The sequence below is a fragment of the Podarcis vaucheri genome (assembly GCF_965113315.1).
Source record: "Podarcis vaucheri genome assembly, chromosome: 9".
In the NCBI taxonomy this organism is placed as follows: Eukaryota; Metazoa; Chordata; class Lepidosauria; order Squamata; family Lacertidae; genus Podarcis; species Podarcis vaucheri.
In genome coordinates, this window is record NC_138767.1 from 22,222,101 (window position 1) to 22,241,213 (window position 19,113).

The 19,113-nt window shown below is 42.9% G+C and overlaps 1 protein-coding gene and 1 long non-coding RNA gene across 6 annotated transcripts in view; both read right to left on the reverse strand.

The window, feature by feature from the left end:
• The window catches only part of PPP3CA (protein phosphatase 3 catalytic subunit alpha), a 183,117-nt gene that overhangs the window by 84,598 nt on the left and 79,406 nt on the right, over positions 1-19,113 (reverse strand). For all 5 annotated transcript variants that reach the window (XM_082236979.1, XM_082236978.1, XM_082236980.1 and 2 more), the window contains exon 2: positions 11,249-11,449. In XM_082236979.1, the coding sequence (XP_082093105.1) occupies positions 11,249-11,449 (201 nt within the window). The remainder of the gene's footprint in view (positions 1-11,248; positions 11,450-19,113) is intronic.
• Positions 2,748-6,468, reverse strand: LOC309540222. Its single transcript, XR_014223140.1, has 2 exons — positions 6,194-6,468; positions 2,748-2,950 (listed from the first exon to the last, which is right to left on the reverse strand). It is a non-coding gene; the product is annotated as an uncharacterized lncRNA (long non-coding RNA).

The following is a 19,113-nucleotide window of genomic DNA, read 5'->3' on the forward strand; positions in this document are numbered from 1 at the left end:
TTGTATGTTCTCTAGATCCCTCCTTTTTTGCACCCAAGAGAAGATGTAAAGGTTTTGCTTCCTCTGAAACAACCACAACCACAGTTCCTTATGACATGAAATCAGGGGACCGTGATTTATTTAGATGGAAGTTAAAACAGCCAGGATCAAACTGGTTTCAAGTACAGTGGTACCTCGGGTTACGAACTTAATTCGTTCTGAAGATCCGTTCTTAAGCCAAAACCATTCTTAACCTGAGGCACGCTTTCGCTAATGGGACCTTCTGCTGCCAGCACGCCGCTGGCACGTGATTTCCGTTCTCATCCTGGAGCAAACTTCTCAACCCGAGGTACTACTTCCAGGTTAGCAGAGTTTGTAACCCGAAGCATTTGTAAACCCGAAGCATTTGTAACCCAAGGCACCACTGTACTTACCTGTTCCGAAAGCATAGTTTAAATTAACCACAGTTTCCAAAGTTTGAACTTCATGAGGAAACAATAGTTTCAAACAGAAGCAGGTGCTTCCAATTTCCTTGTGGGATGCACAAGATATGATCTCAGTGTCTCTGGGCCTAGTTCATGTAGTAAAAAGGTAAAGGGACCCCTGACAATTAGGTCCAGTTGTGACTGACTCTGGGGTTGCAGCGCTCATCTCGCTTTACTGGCCAAGGGAGCCAGCATACAGCTTCCGGGTCATGTGGCCAGCATGACAAAGCCGCTTCTAGCGAACCAGAGCAGTGCACAGAAATGCCATTTACCTTCCCGCCGGAGCGGTACCTATTTATCTACTTGCACTTTGGCGTACTTTCGAACTGCTAGGTTGGCAGGAGCTTGAACCGAGCAATGGGAGCTCACCCTGTCGTGGGGATTAGAACCACCGACCTTCTAATCGGCAAGTCCTAGGGGAAGCCACAATTTCCAATTTCATATGAACTGCATAATGTCAAGTCATTTAAAGAAAAATAATATTAATAATAATTTGGGCTCCTTTACAGCCATCAAGAGTTATCTCACAGCTTGTACAGACACCCTTCTGACCATGTTGACAGCTCATTTGTCTCTTATACTAAATGCATGTCTAGCTTCCATTAATTCTCTGAATCACTTAACACAAACATTGGAATGGCATAACCGATGTGATACAAGATACCTGCTCTTCTACTCAGCAAGCCAAAAATAAAGGCAGAAATCCAAACAAAGTAACTCAGCCAGCTGTTTCCCTTAGCAGCGTAAATTCCTCCTCGTCACATTAAACAGAATTTGTTGACAGAGCAATGCACATTGATCCAGAAGGCTCTATGATGAGCTCTGCATGTGCAATGGAAATGATGAGTCCCTCTGTTCTGACATCACCTCATGTGATGCTACGCTCTCTGACGCAGAGCAAACTGCTGCTGTCAGTTCCATCTGCCACCTATTTCTTACAGGCAACAAAGGTAGGCTTAGACCAAAAGATACAACCTTAACAGCTGAATAGAATACAGTGGTACCTCATGTTAAGTACTTAATTCGTTCCGGAGGTTCGTTCTTAACCTGAAGTACCACTTTAGCTAATGGGGCCTCCTGCTGCCGCCATGCTGCCGGAACACAATTTCTGTTCTCATCCTGAAGCAAAGTACTTAACCCGAGGTACTATATCTGGGTTAGCAGAGTCTGTAACCTGAAGCGTATGTAACCTGAAGCGTATGTAACCCGAGGTACCACTGTATTAATTTTTGGGGTGGTAAAAAGACAGCAACATGCTTTTGGGATTTCATGCTGCAGAAATGAGAGAGAGACTTAGAATAGCTCCATTGCTCTGCGCCCACAGAAACATACAACAGGGTGGTACACTTAGATTACCCTAATGAGAAATCCTCAACCAATTTATTGTAGAGGTTTTTTCTTAATATGATAAAGTCAGAGGAAATACAATTTCCACCACAGCGGTGAAATTAACATTGGCATCATTAGAGGGGATGCTATAAAGTACCCTTTTTATTGTTCTTTTTTTCCTCACAACTGTACATCTTTATTTATTATTTCCATTTTCCTTTGAAGTTATTTGAAACTCCCCTTTTCTCATCAGCAGCCTCTTGGAGTGTGTGCATGCCTTCTAAGAGACACTATACAGGACCTGGGTTCAAAACTACAATGGAGTGGTAATTTCCCCAAAATAGTGTGTGGTACCTCCAGACCACATTTCCGTCAGGGATGTGAAAGGAACTAGTAGACCATTTAATGAAACAGACAAATACAACTAGGTCTTATTTTGGGGGAATGTGCTGGTATATGATCACGATACCTGCAAAGCACTGACCTCCAGAAAATAGGAACATACTTCTTTGTTACATATGTCACTCAAAAGTCCAATGTTAATGATCCCATGTAATAGTAATAACAATTTTGTTCAATCAGATTGTAAACAAGACAACTGCAGTTTAGAAATAAGCACTATATTAACCCTGTTTTTACAATTACGCTTCAAGAACACTTAAACACATTTGGGTGAAGTACATAATCAGAGAATATACTGGCTAGTAATCAGGAAATGCTTGCTTTCCTAGAGCTGATATATTAATGCTTTCCATGGACTGCTTGCCAGCTAAAGACTGGTGCAGGTGGCATTTTGCCCTGGAGACCAAACACAGCTGCTCTGGGATTTTCCCAAGTTCTTGCAGCCAACTGTCCAAGGCACCAACGCCACTCTCCAAGCTGGATCACTGCATGTGGCTGGGACAGTCAGCTGCCACCTTATTGCAGACGGAAAGAACGAAGCAGACACTGTGCTAGGATTAAATAAGCCGTAGCTTTTATTCACTCATTAACATAACTTGCAACTTGCATGCAGGCAAGCAATGAGATTAAATTCATTCTATGATCAAGAAAGTTGGTTTGGCTGTTGAAGAACACTTGCACCCCTTCTCGTTCTTCCCTTCCAGTGTGGCCCAGTTCAATTCTGAGCTGCTTCCTTCTGGACAAATCTACCCTCTCTGTAAAAAGCAACGTGGTGTTTCTCAAACAGCTGCCACTCAAGACACTGCTGCCAAGAATACGACCCTGGTGTGGCCCCCAAAAGGATGATGGAATCTCTTGCCTATTGGTTCCAGACCTTCCTCCACGATTCATCTTTTGAGAAGATCCACTGAACAGTCAGCCAAACTAATATAATTCCTTGCCCTCCGCCCCCTGCAATGGCATCCTAGGGAAGACCAAAAACACACCTGGCCACAGTCAATTAGGTACCGCAAACATATTGCTAGGCTTCAATAACGTGACCTGGTCAATGTGCTCATCATCAAGGAAGGGTACATGGGAGGGTTAGGTGCTACCTCAGGGGTCAGCAAACTTTTTCAGTAGAGGGCCGGTCCACTGTCCCTCAGATCTTGTGAGGGGCTGGACTATATTTTGAAGGGGGGAAAAAGGAATAAATTCCTATGCCCCACAAATAACCCAGAGATGCATTTTAAATAAAATGATACATCCTACTCATGTAAAAACACGCTGATTCCTGGACCGTCTGCGGACCGGAGTTTGCCTACCCATGTGCTACCTGAACAACTCCCAACTGCACTGTAGAGGGTGGGAAATGCTCTTTAATATCCCTGTTGTCTTATTTCTCACCCTTTGGTCTCACGATGGCAAGGAAACCCTAGCCATCATGATAATGTCCCTTTTCTCCCCTAATGTCAAGCCCCATTGGGGCTGCTGCTTCCTCACTGCTGTCACAGTCACATCCCATACCACGATCTGCACTACAGAGGCAACTCTAGCAAAACTCTTCCCCTTACAGAGGGACTAAATACAGTGTCTCCTAATCAGATACTCTTGAGTTTTGTTTTCTTTCTTATCAAAGTTATCTTACCACCAGGAAAAAAAAATGCAAAAAAAGCAATTTGCATTCTTGCATTTATAAAAGAAATGGGCACATTCATTTTGGGCATTAAACTTTGGAGCAGACATTTTAATTTGTTGATTTTTTAAAATCACAGCATACACACCTGCACATTCAGCATCATCTACCTCAGGCACTGACATTCCAGAAAACATTCTTCCATTCTTATCAGGGAAGTGCTCAGTGGGGGTTTCCAAGTAATAAGGAGTTAGAAGAACTGAAGTTTCTACTTACTTATTCGAGTATGTCTTGTGTGATGAGGTTATTACCTCATGGCTGGATGCCACTTTTGAGTTAATTAAAATGTTACTTTGGCATGTGTCCCACATTGAGGGGATTCCAAAGAGTGAATATTAACCTGAGATAGCAACTAAGATTGAAAGTGCCAACCTTTGCCTGCAGACGCAAAGCAGTCTGCTGACAGGGCTGAAATTCCTTGGGCCAAGCTGAAGCTTGGTCAGCAAGTGGGACACACTTTCCCGGCTCATCTTAATGAGTAAAAAGGCTATGACCATCCATATCTCACATTTACAACTTGTGTTTTGCCTCAAAGACTAAATAAAAAATGAAGTCATATGGATATGACTATAAAATAGTGGTAAGAGTTTGAAGAACAAAGCAGGAGGTCTTGGATTCTATTTCTCTCTCATGAGGTGGTCTTAGGCAAGCCAACTTCAGCACCCCCCACCCCAATTAAATACTTTGCAGTGTCCTATCTTAGGGGATACTTTCCACTACTGCAAAAATCCCTTGTATGTTTCAGAAAATTATAGGCTACACTGTAGGTTCCATTCTCAGTTGGCATTGCACTGTTAAACTTCACTGCTTGTTTGCATATTACTATTATTATTAAATCCCCACTATCTACACTTTCAGGAAACAGCTGAAGACATCTTTGTTCCGACAAGCTTTCCTAGCTGGGTGAATAGATCTCTGACATGTTTTTCTCCATTTATTTCATTTCAATTCATTTGCCATTATTTTCTGAGCTGTTTTTAACCGTGTTTATTATATTGCGTATATTGCATATATTACACATAAACACAATGTAATGGATGTAGCAGTGCTCTCATCCCTCGATTTTAGTGTATTTAATGCAGTTCCATCTGGGGCCAGAATCTGTCCTGCTAATTCCTTGCTATTTCGGGGGAATCAAGGCCCGCTGGCCATGTTACAGAGGTGGAATAGTTGTGAAGAAGAGATTAGGCAACACCTGCCAGTGCTATCCTAGGATTTGCAAAGTATTAACCAGCTGCTAATTCCTAAAAGAACTCATCTGCAATTTTAAAAAATGAGAAGCAAAATGACCTGAGTAAAGGCACAGAAAACAGAGCTGGCTTCTGGCAAGACTTTAAGTGTCTCTCTCTCTCTCTCTCTGTGTGTGTGTGTGCATGTGTGCACGTGCACGCAATTCATTTTTCAGAGTGCTCATCTAGACCAATCAACAAAAGGTTTACTCCGCTATTTTGGATAAGGATTACCATAGTTGCAGCTAAGTGTTATTTCTGAACAGAGATTCTGAACTTTAGACATTTCCCCTCTGGCTTGGTAAAATCATATTAACAACATTTATTTACTTTCAATTTGTTGGTGAGGTTTGGGTGTTGTTGGTTTGTTTACTATAATGAGAGAGAGAGAGAGAGATTTGAATCTTTTCTTGGCTTTGAGATGGTTTTAAACAGATGTTACTAGAAAACATCAGCATTTGGCAGAATCTCTGATACCAAAGCAGCCCGCGTCAGAAGCAGGCTTACTGAAATCTGGGACACGAGGGCTCCGCTTTGCTAGGACTCCAGATCAAGATGTGAGGACACTGAGGAAGTATGAAATCTAGGATTCTCAAAGTGGACTGGCTTATTTAGGAACAACAAACAATCACCGTATTTTTCGCTCTATAAGACGCACCAGACCATAAGACGCACCTAGTTTTTGGAGGAGAACAAGAAGAAAAATATTCTGAATCCCAGAAGCCAGAACAGCAAAAGGGATCGCTGCACAGTGAAAGCAGCAATCCCTCTTGCTGTTCTGGCTTCTGGGATAGCTGCGTCGCCTGCATTCGCTCCATAAGATGCACACACATTTCCCCTTACTTTTTAGGAGGGAAAAGGTGAGTCTTATAGAGCAAAAAAATACGGCAATTATTAGAGGAGAGTGCCTGTCTCTCCAGTACTTCTTTCATTGGCAAAAGAGCAGTATTTGTATCACCCACTTTCTCAATTAGTACAACACACATTACCGCGATGCCTTCCTGCTTATGTTTAGATGTCTGGCTTGAGGCCTCTCCCTTAGTTTCATGGGACTCTGTTGCCTCACTTTCCCGTTGTTCCAGTTGGTACCATACCTGGATGAAATGAAGCTCAGACAGCCAAGTCATCTCAGTTTCATCTCTTGAATCCCTGCGTGGGCCCAAGAATTAACATGCACAATTTTCATCTCCACCTTGGATACCATGCTCAAAGGCTTAGTGATGGCTGCTTAGAATAAAACAGCAAAAGCCACACATCAATCACGATGTGCCAAAGAAAAGAGCTGCAGAGAAGCACGGTGGCAACATTTGACATTGTGCATATTCAGCATATCTCTGCAAAACACACACTTTCTACTACCCACCCTCCAACCTTCCTTTCCCTTTCCTTGCAAGTGAAACAGATTTCTTGCCCTTTGGGCATTGTTGCAGTGGGTGTGAATAAGATTTTTTGAGTAGGGTTCAGTGTCCTGGATCCTATCCCAAGGGGGGAAATTGCCAAAAGTTTTTGCTCCCTCAGTCTGTTTCACTCCACATCCCATCAGCCCCAGCCAGCATGACCAATGCAAAGGGATGATGGGAGTTGTGGTCCAACAACATCTGGAAGACCACTGGTTCCCCATCCCTGTTCTATGAATTTCTCCCACTCCATTTACTTCTGTTCCTCATTATTGCCACTAAAACCCAGCCCCAAAAGTGTTTAAATAAACTGAAAGTCTAAAAATGTTCATGAAAAAATAAAATTACACAAATGACAGTGGAGCAAATCTACTTAATTTGCATAGCGTATTGTGGTTTTCCATATCTGATAACACACAAGCCTATATACACTGTGGAAGATATTCTTAAAATGGAGGCAATGTCCTATTTAGAGGATAAAAACATAAAATGGCACTAAGAAGCAACTAAACTCGATTACATAAGTTGCTGGATGTTTCTGTCTGTCATACACACACACACACACACACACACACACACATGGTCACAAGCTCCTTCACTTTAATCACATTATATTTATTCATTTCAACAATTTGTATACCACTTCATCATGCTCCTCTCACTCAGTAATATCCAGGAGACCCAATACAATTCATATATTTATATCACACAATGTTATACAGATAGGCTGATCTATTGGAGCCTGTGATTTGTATCCTTAAGAGCTGAAGAGGCTGTCCATTATTAATTGAGAAGGAGCAAATATGTGTTTTCAAACCAATGAAGTATAAATCTACTTCCCCCCCTCAGGACATTTGCTCAGAGTTCAGCCTGCTTTGTCTCCTCACCAACAACATTTGAACATCTGATATTAACATTTCAATTCATTTGGCAGTCATATTGGCTTTTGTACAACTCATTTGTGAAACTTCTTTATTACAGCAGCTATTGGTCACTTGCAAAATCCCTGCCGATACTGCAATAGCAGCCACTTGTAATCTGCTCGCTTTGATACTGGCAACTGGATGAAATTGAGCAGAGGAAAATTTAAGCTGAACATCAGGAAACATTTAGAAACCAAGGTCTATTAGCCACTGCAATAATTTCCCAAGGGAGCCCCAGAAGATTCAATGAAGTAATTTAAAACTAGAATGCACAGAGAAGGAGGGAGGGAAACCAACAAAACACAAATCCTGCACTGAGAGAAGAAGGGTTTGTACATGCTCAGTTTATATAAGAAATGTAAAGCAGTTTCTGAAGGTCTCTTTGAGCTTCTGGCTTAACTTGATATACACAGACGGCATGCAGGTGTTAAAAACTGTTCCTGAAAGAGTCTCTCACCCCCAATCAAGCTTCCTCCACTATAGCTCCTTACAAGACTTTCGTTAAACTCAGTATTTCCTAAGAAGCAAGTCTTGCTAATTTCAGCAGAACTTGGTTCCAAGTGCCTGCACTAAAGGGCTTCACCAGGGAGCCACTTTGCCCACAAAAACATGGACAATGCCAAGCAGGCTGCACCAATGCAACGTACACCCACTTCTGCATTGTCTCATTGCTAAAAGCTGGTCTACTGGCACAGAACTAATGGTCTACTGGCACAGAAACAGAAACCACCACCATATTCAAATGTGATCCATAGCAGATCTACAAAGCTGTAATATAGGTGAGATTGGTAGTGGGGAAATGGACAGAGATGGCTAAGAGGATACTGGATAACATTGCTTTCTTGTTGACCATCCCAACCCACTCTATGGACAACGGGGAGGAAGCAATATCAGCACAATCCTAAACGCTGACTATACACAGGTAAGCAATTATGTTGGAGCATGAAACTGAGAGGCAGAACAGAACAGCCCTGCAACTGAATCAGTAGAAGTTCCTAACGTACAGCAGGTTTTACTGCCACTTTTAGAAGGGTATCAGCCACTTTTAAAAGGAAAACAAAGGAACCAACTGTGAAGAGCGTAAGAAGAGCACTGATGGAGACTAACGACCCATCTAGCTGGGTACGCTTATTCCTACAGTGATCCACCAAATGCCTATGGGAAGTTGAGAGGCAGGGTTTGAAGGCAACATCCTTTCCCATGGGTGCTTCCAGAAGCTGGTGTTCAAAGGAAATATGTTACATATGGAGGGTCGATACAGCCATCCAAGGTAAGGGTAGATTATTTATTTAGGAATTACTGAGGATTTCCCCCTCCTCCTCCTCTTCATTGTTTTATGCGTATCTCATTACAGCCTCAGAAATGATCTGTTTACAGAAAAATATAGACTCCAGAGCCATGATTTAAAAACTAGAAGGGCACCACCCACCAGGAAATTCACCCCATAAATCCCACTAGAATGAATGGGAGCTACACTCTGCAACTTTTACAAAACTGCCTCATTTCAACAGGGTTTCTGCAGAAGAACTATCTACTGAACTGTGCTCTCTGAAAGGCATGCAGTGGACGAAGCAAATGCATTTCCATTCAGATACACAACCAAAAGAAGAAGACAATTAAGATAGAAAGATCAAGGCACAAATCGTTTCATGCAAATTAATGACTGGGTGGGAAAGTTTTCTCTGCCTAGGGCAAAATCTGGTTCTTTAACCAAGCACAATTCATTAATTCCCTTGGCAACGTTTTGTTGTGATTGTTTCTTCCTTTTCCCTCATTTGTTATTTCTTTTAACATTTTTCTCTCTTTTTGTTATTAAATGTCTTTCATGACAATCACCATTTTCCTTTTTCCATGGAAGCAAATCACCAAAGCTGCAACCCAAATGCCTCCTCCCTCTCCTCCTCTTAAGCTAGACTGTGCATGGTTTTGTGGGCTCAGGCAGCCAGCCAGCTCTGGGTCACTCCATCAGCACAGACCTCTTCTTCTGCCAACAGAATGGGTGGATGAGTGGAAGGCCACTCTCTCAAGCTGGCCCTGGCCTGATCTGCCTCCCACCCACCACCACCTGCCCACCGCCCCCCTTTCTGGTGCTGCTGCCTCTTTGAGCTACCAAGCTGTGCATGCACACATGGCTCCATACATCTTCAGTGACAGCAGCTGTTTGGATTGATGTTTAAGTGTGTGTGCTGGCCTGCTGGATTTGGGGAATGGCATTACTATGCACAGGTTCAGTTGTGAATGGAAAACTTGCTGGGGCAAGGACCAACCTCTGCAGCTTCTGTTTACTTTGTAAAACATTGTGTGCATTGATGACTTGATGAAAATAATATCATTTGCTTAGTGGACCTCCTTATTTGGCAGATACAGGTGACCTTTGTCCACATAAACCATCAAGAAGATGTTTATTTATACATATATACACGCAGCCACATGCACTCAAGATACACACACACACACACCCCACAATCATCTGGTTCTCAAAAGTCATGCAGAACACCTTGTTACCCAGCAAGATGAACACAATATTCATCACAATGAACAATGACGCCACCAGTCATGTATTTCAGTCTACCAGGTACACCATTTCTGCAATCCCAGTAAAAGAGCGCATAGGTAAAGGCAAAGGGACCCCTGACCATTAGGTCCAGTCACGGACAACTCTGGGGTTGCAGTGCTCATCTTACTTTATTGACTGAGGGAGCCGGCGTACAGCTTCCAGGTCATGTGGCCAGCATGACTAAGCCGCTTCTGGAGAACCAGAGCAGCACATGGAAACGCTGTTTACCCTCCTGCTGGAGCCATACCTATTTATCTACAGTACTTGCACTGTGATGTGCTTTCAAACTGCTAGGTTGGCAGGAACAGGGACTGAGCAACCGGAGCTCACTCCATCGAGGGGATTCGAACCACCGACCTTCTGATCGGCAAGCCCTAGGCTCTGTGGTTTAACCCACAGCACCACCCGCATCCCACAAAACAGCACATAGTTAAGGTTTAATATTCCACTCTACATGGATGGTGGGTTGTGATCGGCACACTAGGTTACAGATGGTGCAGGCCAGAGGAAGTGAGGACATGTGATAGTACGGGAAACAATGGAGAGGGGAGATATCAAAGCTTCAGAGGAATGCATTTCAAGTCACAACATTGCCTTCCTTCAGCGACAAATTTTTTTTCTTTTCATTTTTACCCCAAAGAACTGCTTAAGCAGTCTTGCGCACTATTGTCAGAAAAAAGATTGTGAAGGCTTTTTTAAGCTGCCATTTTTATTCTCCCAAGCATTTGGACAGCACAAATTGTTTGGCTTTGAGTCCTTGTTTCTGGTGTTCATGCACATGCTGGAAGAGGATGGATATTTTACATTCTCAAGTGAATCTTTGGATGAAAACTTTTAGTATAGCTGTACCTGTTTTGTTCAAACAGATGCTCTATTTATATTGCGTTTCTGTATTTTATTGTCTTGTAACTTGCTCTGGAGCTCCTTTGGGGTTTTGAAGTGATATATAAATTTAATTAACTAAAATAACTAAGGAGCACCTTTGAAGAAACTGGTTTTGTTGCCCCATAAAAGAGCAGTTCTGTGACTTGACCTAGGGCCATAATGAAACAATTCCTGTGCACTTTCCTACCTAGAGAGCAAACGTCTTTCTGTCCCACTCAAGGCTAGTCTAACATAAAGAACAGAAATATACAATGGACTGAACTACACCCATCCAATACAACAGGGATCAGAATCCTTTTTAATGTCCTTTGTGTTATGTACAATAAATGTTTTATGATCACATTGCATCAGAATTCCTGTTATTTTGCCATTGTTATTTGTACCTACCAGTAACTGGGGCATCTATATCCAGCAAGTTTTTTTCCTGGCGGAGAATTGAAGCACCCTCTGTTATTATTCTCAAAGCAACACTCTCTTCCAGCCTTCCTTCCTTCATAAGGTGTGCCTTTAGGATATCCACACGGGGCTTTCCATCATTGTCAAACACTTCCTTTGCTGTGAGCCGATGGCTTGGAGGAAATGGGACAGCTGCAAGAACAAAGACAGATGGATTTAATACACCAAGCAAACCCATTAGTCCCAATAAAAACAAAGTTTTTTTTAACTACCGGTAACCAATTTGGTTTTCATAAACTTTCCGTATTTATTAGACTGTCAGGCAATAAGACTGTTTCCTCTTGTAGTCAGTAGGCTTCTTGAGCACTTATGTATACTTTGTAATTCCTAGCAATTTAACTTTAGTTTAAAATCTTAACTAAATCCCTTAAGAATAATATTTTGTTACTTATACCCCTCCCACTTGACTGGGTTGCCCCAGCCACTCTGGCCAGCTGCTCTCATCCCACCCTGCTCTCACCCTGAAAAGATAACGGTGGCTAGCCCATGCATCTTAGCAAAGGATCAGGGAAGACAGAAGGTGCAACTTTTGCAAAGGTTCAAAACCCTAATCAAAAACTACTCAAGTTCAAGATAGGTAACTGTGGCTGCTATGGACTTTCCTCTTTCCCCTGGCAATGCTTGGCTCTACCAAAGGATGTTTCTGCAACCACACAAAATGCAACCAAGGTGGTAAGTCACAGACCCTACAGGCCGTAAGGCAACTCTAGCAAAACGTCAATAAGTGCAAACACACTGCTCTTGAGAAGACTTATAAACTATATAAACAATTATAGACCTGCAAGGGGAAGAGAAGACTGATGGGAGGCATGAGAGCAAATAAGGACTATCATACAGAAGATGGAGTCAACTTGTTTGCTGTTGATCCACAGAGCTGGGCTGGAGCCCCTGGATGGAAATAACAGGGAAACAGATTTTGCTTTAACACTAGGAGAAGCTCCCTAAGCAGTAAGGTCTGGTTTACTATATTAGGAGGTGGTGGGTGTGCCCTCTCTGAATGCATTTACACAGAGGCTGGATGGACAGCCATCTCTCAGGAATGCTGTGTTTGCATCCTGCACTGTAGATCCTACACTGAGCAGAGCTGGGCCCTACCAATGCTATAATTCTATGAGAATGACAATTCTGATGTTCTGGGCACTGACTCCAACATTAAAGATGTTCTCCCATCAAGGGTTTAGTGCAAAGCCTCCCATTGTCACACAGCAGTGATAGGCTTTGCAGAACTCATGTGATACTGCTGCTTTCACTTTCTTGCTCCCAGCGGAAGAGCAAGAGAGGTGATGCTCTCAGTTTCAAGGATCAAGATGTAGCATTATCCCAGCTTAACCCCCTTTCCCAAGCAGCTAAATTGGAGTGGCATTAGAGGCTGCCTGCCTTGCCAGCTGCAGGGTAATTATACTCATCCAAGCTGCCGCTGCTGTGGTTGGGTCAGATTAAAGAAAAGTGAATGAAAAGCTCTGGGGAGGATTCAGAACTAGTCTATCTACAATATGTATAGGCCAGCCTCGCCAAATAAGAGTACATCCCTAAACATGTATTTGTAATTTCCAGAGCTATGTAGCAACAGCACTTGAAGCTTCTGCATCTTAAAGAGACATTTCAGGTGGCACTTTCCCCCATCCCGTATGGGTGTAAAGAATGCAAGGAGGGAGCCAGAAACTCCTTGAAATTGTTGGCTCCTGTTTATTGAGAATTTGTGTTGATTTGCTTGTACTGAGCTTATGCAGAGGTGCATCGTCTTTACTGTACATAATTTAGTGTGCCTGCCTTTTTGGGATTTCTAGCTCACTGCACTCAATGCCCTCTCCGACTTACGGAGGAATATCACCTCCAGTACATCCTTCTCTGTCCTTCCTATAACAATATCCTACTGGTTCTTTCTACGCCACCAGGTTTCCGTTTTGCTCGCTGTAACTGCTATGCACCAAGCACTCCACTTCACCCATCTTGGCTTGGAGGCTTCCAGCATTACTGTAGAAAAACTTGTACGCAGTCTCACTCTTTACTTGTGTTTTGACATGTAGCCTTTGGGCCTCTCTGAATTGCTATCTTGCTCCCCACACTCACAATGCCTAGTTATATGCAATCCAAATTTTCATCCATTTTAAGCTCCTGTCAGCTTTCCTGCCCACAATCAGTTTAAAAGCTGCTCTGATATCTTATTTTTATTTTAAGTGCCAAAAGGTCTGGTTCATCCCTGTTCAGGTGAGGCCAACACCTTTCTGCATAGGCCTGGCTTGTCCTAAAACATTTCCCCAGTGTCAAACAAATCTAAACTCCTCCTCCGAACACCATCACCTCACCATGCTATGGATCAGACCATGACACCAAACTGCCTCCTCGGTGAGCAGTGGAACAGGAAAGGAAGGCAGACCACCTGACTTAACAGGACAGAACTGAGTTTTTACTTCTCCATCATCAAGCTGAGAAGGAGGTGGCTGAGCGGCCTGAATTTTGACTTGCTTCAGAATTCAACGTTGGTTGTCCATCCCCCCCCCAACAGTCACTGACCAAGAATCACCAGGCAGCACCATACTGCAGAAACAGTTAATAATTTTGTTTAGTGCTGCCTGTGTCAGCATCATTGCTGATGTTCTCAGCATAGCTATGGGAATAAGGTTCTTAATTAAACACCCTCCTCAGAGGGGAACACACTGCAATTACTGGCACACACCGCATGTACTGTTGTTTTCTCCTTTCACTTCCTAACATTATAACAAGACAACCTGACTTCCAGTTAAGCTTATGCTACACACAAGTTCAATCTTTTTTCTACATGCATGTATGTCCGCATACATGGTCAAATGCAGATACACAGCCTGACCTGACGACTCAACTACGAACAACCATGCTGAATATTAAACTCTATGAATGACTACGCATAATGCAGCACGATTCTACATGAGGCACGTAGAGGCCCCATCCGCACCAAGACTCCGGCCTCATCTGCACTCTACATTTAAAGCAGCATCGTATCAGCTGCGGCTTCCCACAAAGAATCCTGTGAACTGTAGTTTGTTACACATGCTGAGAGTTGTTAGGAGCCCTCATGGAGCTACGATTCCCCAAGTTCTTGGTGAGGAGGGACTTGACAGTTAAATCACTCTGGGAATTGGAGCTCTGGGACAGGAACAAGGGTCTCCGCAACTGTCAGCACCCTTAACAATCTACAGTTCCCAGGATTCTTCGGAGGGTGGGGGTGTGACTGTTTAAAGAGGTATGCTGCTGCTTTAAATGTATAGTGCCTGATTCTCAGCTCCCTTCTACCTTTTCCAGTCATCACTGGTCTTTCCTTCTCCTTCTTCACTGTTGTTCAAAATGGCTGGTTCTGCCTTAGTCTTGGCTATCACTCTGTTTATTGATAATCATAGGATATTGGACCTGGGATGGGAATCAGCATGTATAGGAGGAGTGCTGGACCACACACGCTACAACATAACACAACAAGAAAACGGGGGAGAAAGGGTGGGCTCACCCCACTGTTTAGCTAATGCCATCCTCAAGGATTGGAGGGATAAGACTGAGCTGGCTGGCATATTTGATTGATGCTTCTAGTGAGATTAAATGCAAAGAAGGAATCATTTTAGCAGGGATGGACTTCTGACATCTGTTCAAAGCTTTCTGCAACTGTTGACCAATTTACAATGCAGGGAAACTACAAGTAAAGGAACTAAAACTTTTGCAAGGTACCCTATCAACTCCAACAGCTACTTCTATTTATATTTTTATTTGTAAGCTGCCTTGGCATTGATTTATAAAACAGGAAGACTACAACCTCCCATCCCACTATTTCAGTCAGAACTGTTGTTTTGTTTTCGGAAGTCGAAGGTTATTTATAGTTGTCACCATTTTTATTTTATTTTTTTTAGAGCAGACCAGTAATTATGCTTCATTATCATTTAATCATATGTCTGGAGAGGAAAAACCGCAGGCTAGCACTTCAAATGGAATAACCACAATATTATTTTGTTTGTGACATTATGCCATATACATTTTAACATGTTTATTATATTAATTGTTACTATTGTGCAAATTTATAGGCCGCTTCCTGGCATAAAGCCGTCAAAGTGATGAAAACAGAAAAAAAAGATAAAAACGTGAAACACGGGCTCTAAAAAGAATAAAACCATCCATACAAATTCTGAAAACAGTGAAACAATTTCACCCGATATAAAATTGATCTTCCGTAGTTGATTGGGTTAAACAAAAATGTAAACATCATCATGTTACATGCCTGTCTGATTTTGGCTGCTCATTTATTCCAGAAGGCTGGAGCTGCAATTCTAAAAGCCTGGTTCCTAGCACAGTTTCTATTGTACTCTCAGGACAGCCCCATCTGAGGAGTGCAGCTGTCAGGCAGGATCCAGTGGGAAAGGCAGCACCTGAGATATTCTGGTCCCAAGTTGTTTCTTCAGTGCTTTAATTGCTAGAAGCAGGGCATTGAAATGTGCCCAGTAGCATACTGGCAACCAGTGCAGCTCCTTCTGCACAGGTGTTATATGGTGTCAATGGGGGTACCCCAGACAACATTGTACAGTGGTACCTCGAGTTAAAAACTTAATTCATTCTGGAGGTCCGTTCTTAACCTGAAACTGTTCTTAACCTGAAACACCACTTTAGCTAATGGGGCCTCCTGCTGCCGCCGTGCTGCTGCTGCACGATTTTTGTCCTTATCCTGAAGCAAAGTTCTTAACCCGAGGTACTCTGGGTTAGCAGAGTCTGCAACCTGAAGCGTCTGTAACCTGAAGCGTCTGTAACCCGAGGGACCACTGTAGCTGCTACAATCTAGATGCAGCTTCTAGGTTAAGTCTAAGGCACTGTTTCTCAGACTTGGGTCTCCAACTTTTGTTGGACTCCCACCATCATCCCTGACCACTGGTCCTGCAGGCTAGGGATGATGGGAGTTGTAGTCCAACAACAGCTGGAGGCCCCAGTTTGAGAAACACTGGTTTAAGGGAAGCCCCACGTAGAGTGTGTTGCAGTAGTCTAGTCTTGAGGTCAAGGTTCAAGAATGCAGAGTCTAAGAAAGCCATGCCAATTTGTGCCATTAAAGAGTGTATGAGCAGCAGCAACATTGTTGTTGGTATTTTAAAAAAGAAAACTGAGTTTGAAAACAGAGTACAGTAGTGTTGCTCCAAAACTGAAAGCACTAAACAAACTGCTAACATATGAGGCTAGTCAATTAAAAATATTTTCCAGCTGCAAATGATTAACAAATTTAATACCACAAAGGTGGTGGTTGTTTTAAAAGGCAAAGCCATGAGTGGGCTGAACACTTGCTTCCCGTTAACCTGGTTGCTAATAGAATCACAGTGCACCACACATTGCATTAGCAAAAAAAGCTCATTCAAATAATAAAACCAAATGGCATTAAAATGCAATTCATTCCAGTACCAAGAGAGGGCAGTATTCATTCCTTCACTATGCAGAGTTTAGTCACCTGGAATAACTATTCTTCCAGGTGGAAACTCTTAAAATGGGAAAAATATGGAGAACACAACTTCCTGCAGAGCAAGCCTGCTAGCTTGCTTCAGAAAACACAACAAAGAATCCCGTGACACTTTGAAGACTAACAATGTATTGCAGCTTAAGCTTTCATTTTATCAGAAGAATGAGATGTTATCCTTAGCTAGAGGCACGTGCGTATAAAGCAAAAAAGAAAAAAAAAGGGGGTCCAAATGGCAATGAAATAATAATAATAAAAAAACACTATCTGATAATCCTTGGCAACGATTAAAATAAAGAGATCACTCATGACAGCTGTAACTGATGATAACAGAGCCGTCAAAGTTTTGCTACGCTGATTCTTTTAGAGAACTTGCACAACACAAATTTTTAAAAATGCTTAAGGAGTAAAGCTACTGTAAAATGGCCATTTATCAGAACACTGAATGGAGGAGCAGGAAAATGAACCAAGCTGACATGTGAAGTGGTTCTTAGCAGTGTTTGACGTATGGGTAAAGGCATACCCTCAGTGGCAGAACAGCAGCTTTGCTTGCAGAAGGTCCCAGATTCAACCGCTGGCATCTCCTTGTGGGGTTGGGAGAGAATTCTGTCTGAAATCCTAGAGAACCACTGACAGATAATGCGGGCAGTACTAATCTATCTGGGTGAAGGTCTGACTCAGCATCAGATGGCTTCCTATGTTCCTAACTTTTATAAGAAGAAGAGTTTGGATTTGATATCCCGCTTTATCACTACCCGAAGGAGTCTCAAAGCGGCTAACATTCTCCTTTCCCTTCCTCCCCCACAACAAACACTCTGTGAGGTAAGTGGTGCTGAAAGACTTCAGAGAAGTGTGACTAGCCCAAGGTCACCCAGCAACTGCATGTGGAGGAGCGGGGAAGCGAACCCGGTTCACCAGATTATGAGACTACCACTCTTAACCACTACACCACACTGGCTCTCGTGTGGGACAGCAAACCACCTTCTGAAAGCCTCTGCAGTGAAGAAAATCCCAGTTAGGGGAAGTTTTTGTATTCCATATTACAAAAATTACTTTTAACTTCTTTTTGTAAATATGCAGCAGCCCTAGGGTAAAAAAAGAAAAACAGCTCATTGGGCTGTTTAAATATTATTTCACTATTGCAAAGCACCTGAACTAGAGAAAAGGTCTAATCATTTCTGCTCAACCTGCATGTGGCACCCCCCTTAGGGATCAGAACAAAAAGGAACTCCTGGGGATTGCCTTTTAACTCTGTAGATTCTGCCCCTTGGGCTTCTGTTTCCCCTGATAATATTGCAACAAGTTGAAAACAGAGACATTTTTTCACCTCATCCTTCTTGTAAGAAACACAACCAAGTGCCACCATGTGCTCCTCACTTGAATTTCCTAGTAGCTAGCCAAAGACAACAAACAGAATTTACAATAACAGCTGAGATTAGTTGGATGTCCAGAAGAGAGTGAAAGGCAAGTGTCATTTTCTTCTTCTTCAGACTGTTTAAGCTTAATTAAGTTTGTTCATGCCAAAGAAGCCAGCCTCCCATGAGCAGGTTGTACAGATTCAACAAAGCATATTAGTATTTGTGACTCGGGGTGCCTGTCCATACGTCATCTCTTGAGCCATGAGTGCCCCAACAGCAGTTTAATAAAGTCAACAGAAATGAAGCTGAACAAATACTTCCTTCTGTGCATGTTTGCTAAAAGAGAAACACAGCAAGTCTTTCAAGCAAAGTGAGCAACTCAGCAAACATTTTTTACTGGCCTGTTGGCCATTTGTAACCTAAAAAGAACTAGCCAATCAAGCTTTGCAATGCTTTCTCACTTTTTCCTGAAAGCAGCAAATACGTACCGTGGCTATTAAAAAGATAAAGGGACCCCTGACCATTAGGTCCAGTCGTGACTGACTCTGGGGTTGCAGCGCTCATCTCACTTTATTGGCCGAGAGAGCCAGTATACAGCTTCCGGGTCATGTGGCCAGCATGACTAAGCCGCTTCTGGCGAACCAGAGCAGCGCACGGTAACACCGTTTACCTTCCTGCCGGAGTGGTACATATTTATCTACTTGCACTTTGACGTGCTTTCGAACTGCTAGGTTGGCAGGAGCAGGGACCGAGCAACGGGAGCTCACCCCGTCGCGGGGATTTGAATCGCCAACCTTCTGATCGGCAAGTCTTAGGCTCTGTGGTTTAACCCACAGTGCCACCCGCGTCCCTTACCGTGGCTATTAGGTAGTGGCTATTTTCAAAAGGACAGTGGTTGTTCTGCTTCCCCCAGACATAATAAGCTTAGGTAGAAGCAGAATGCTTCTGCTTCCTTAATCAGGGCATGCTACTAACCAGGATTTGAACCT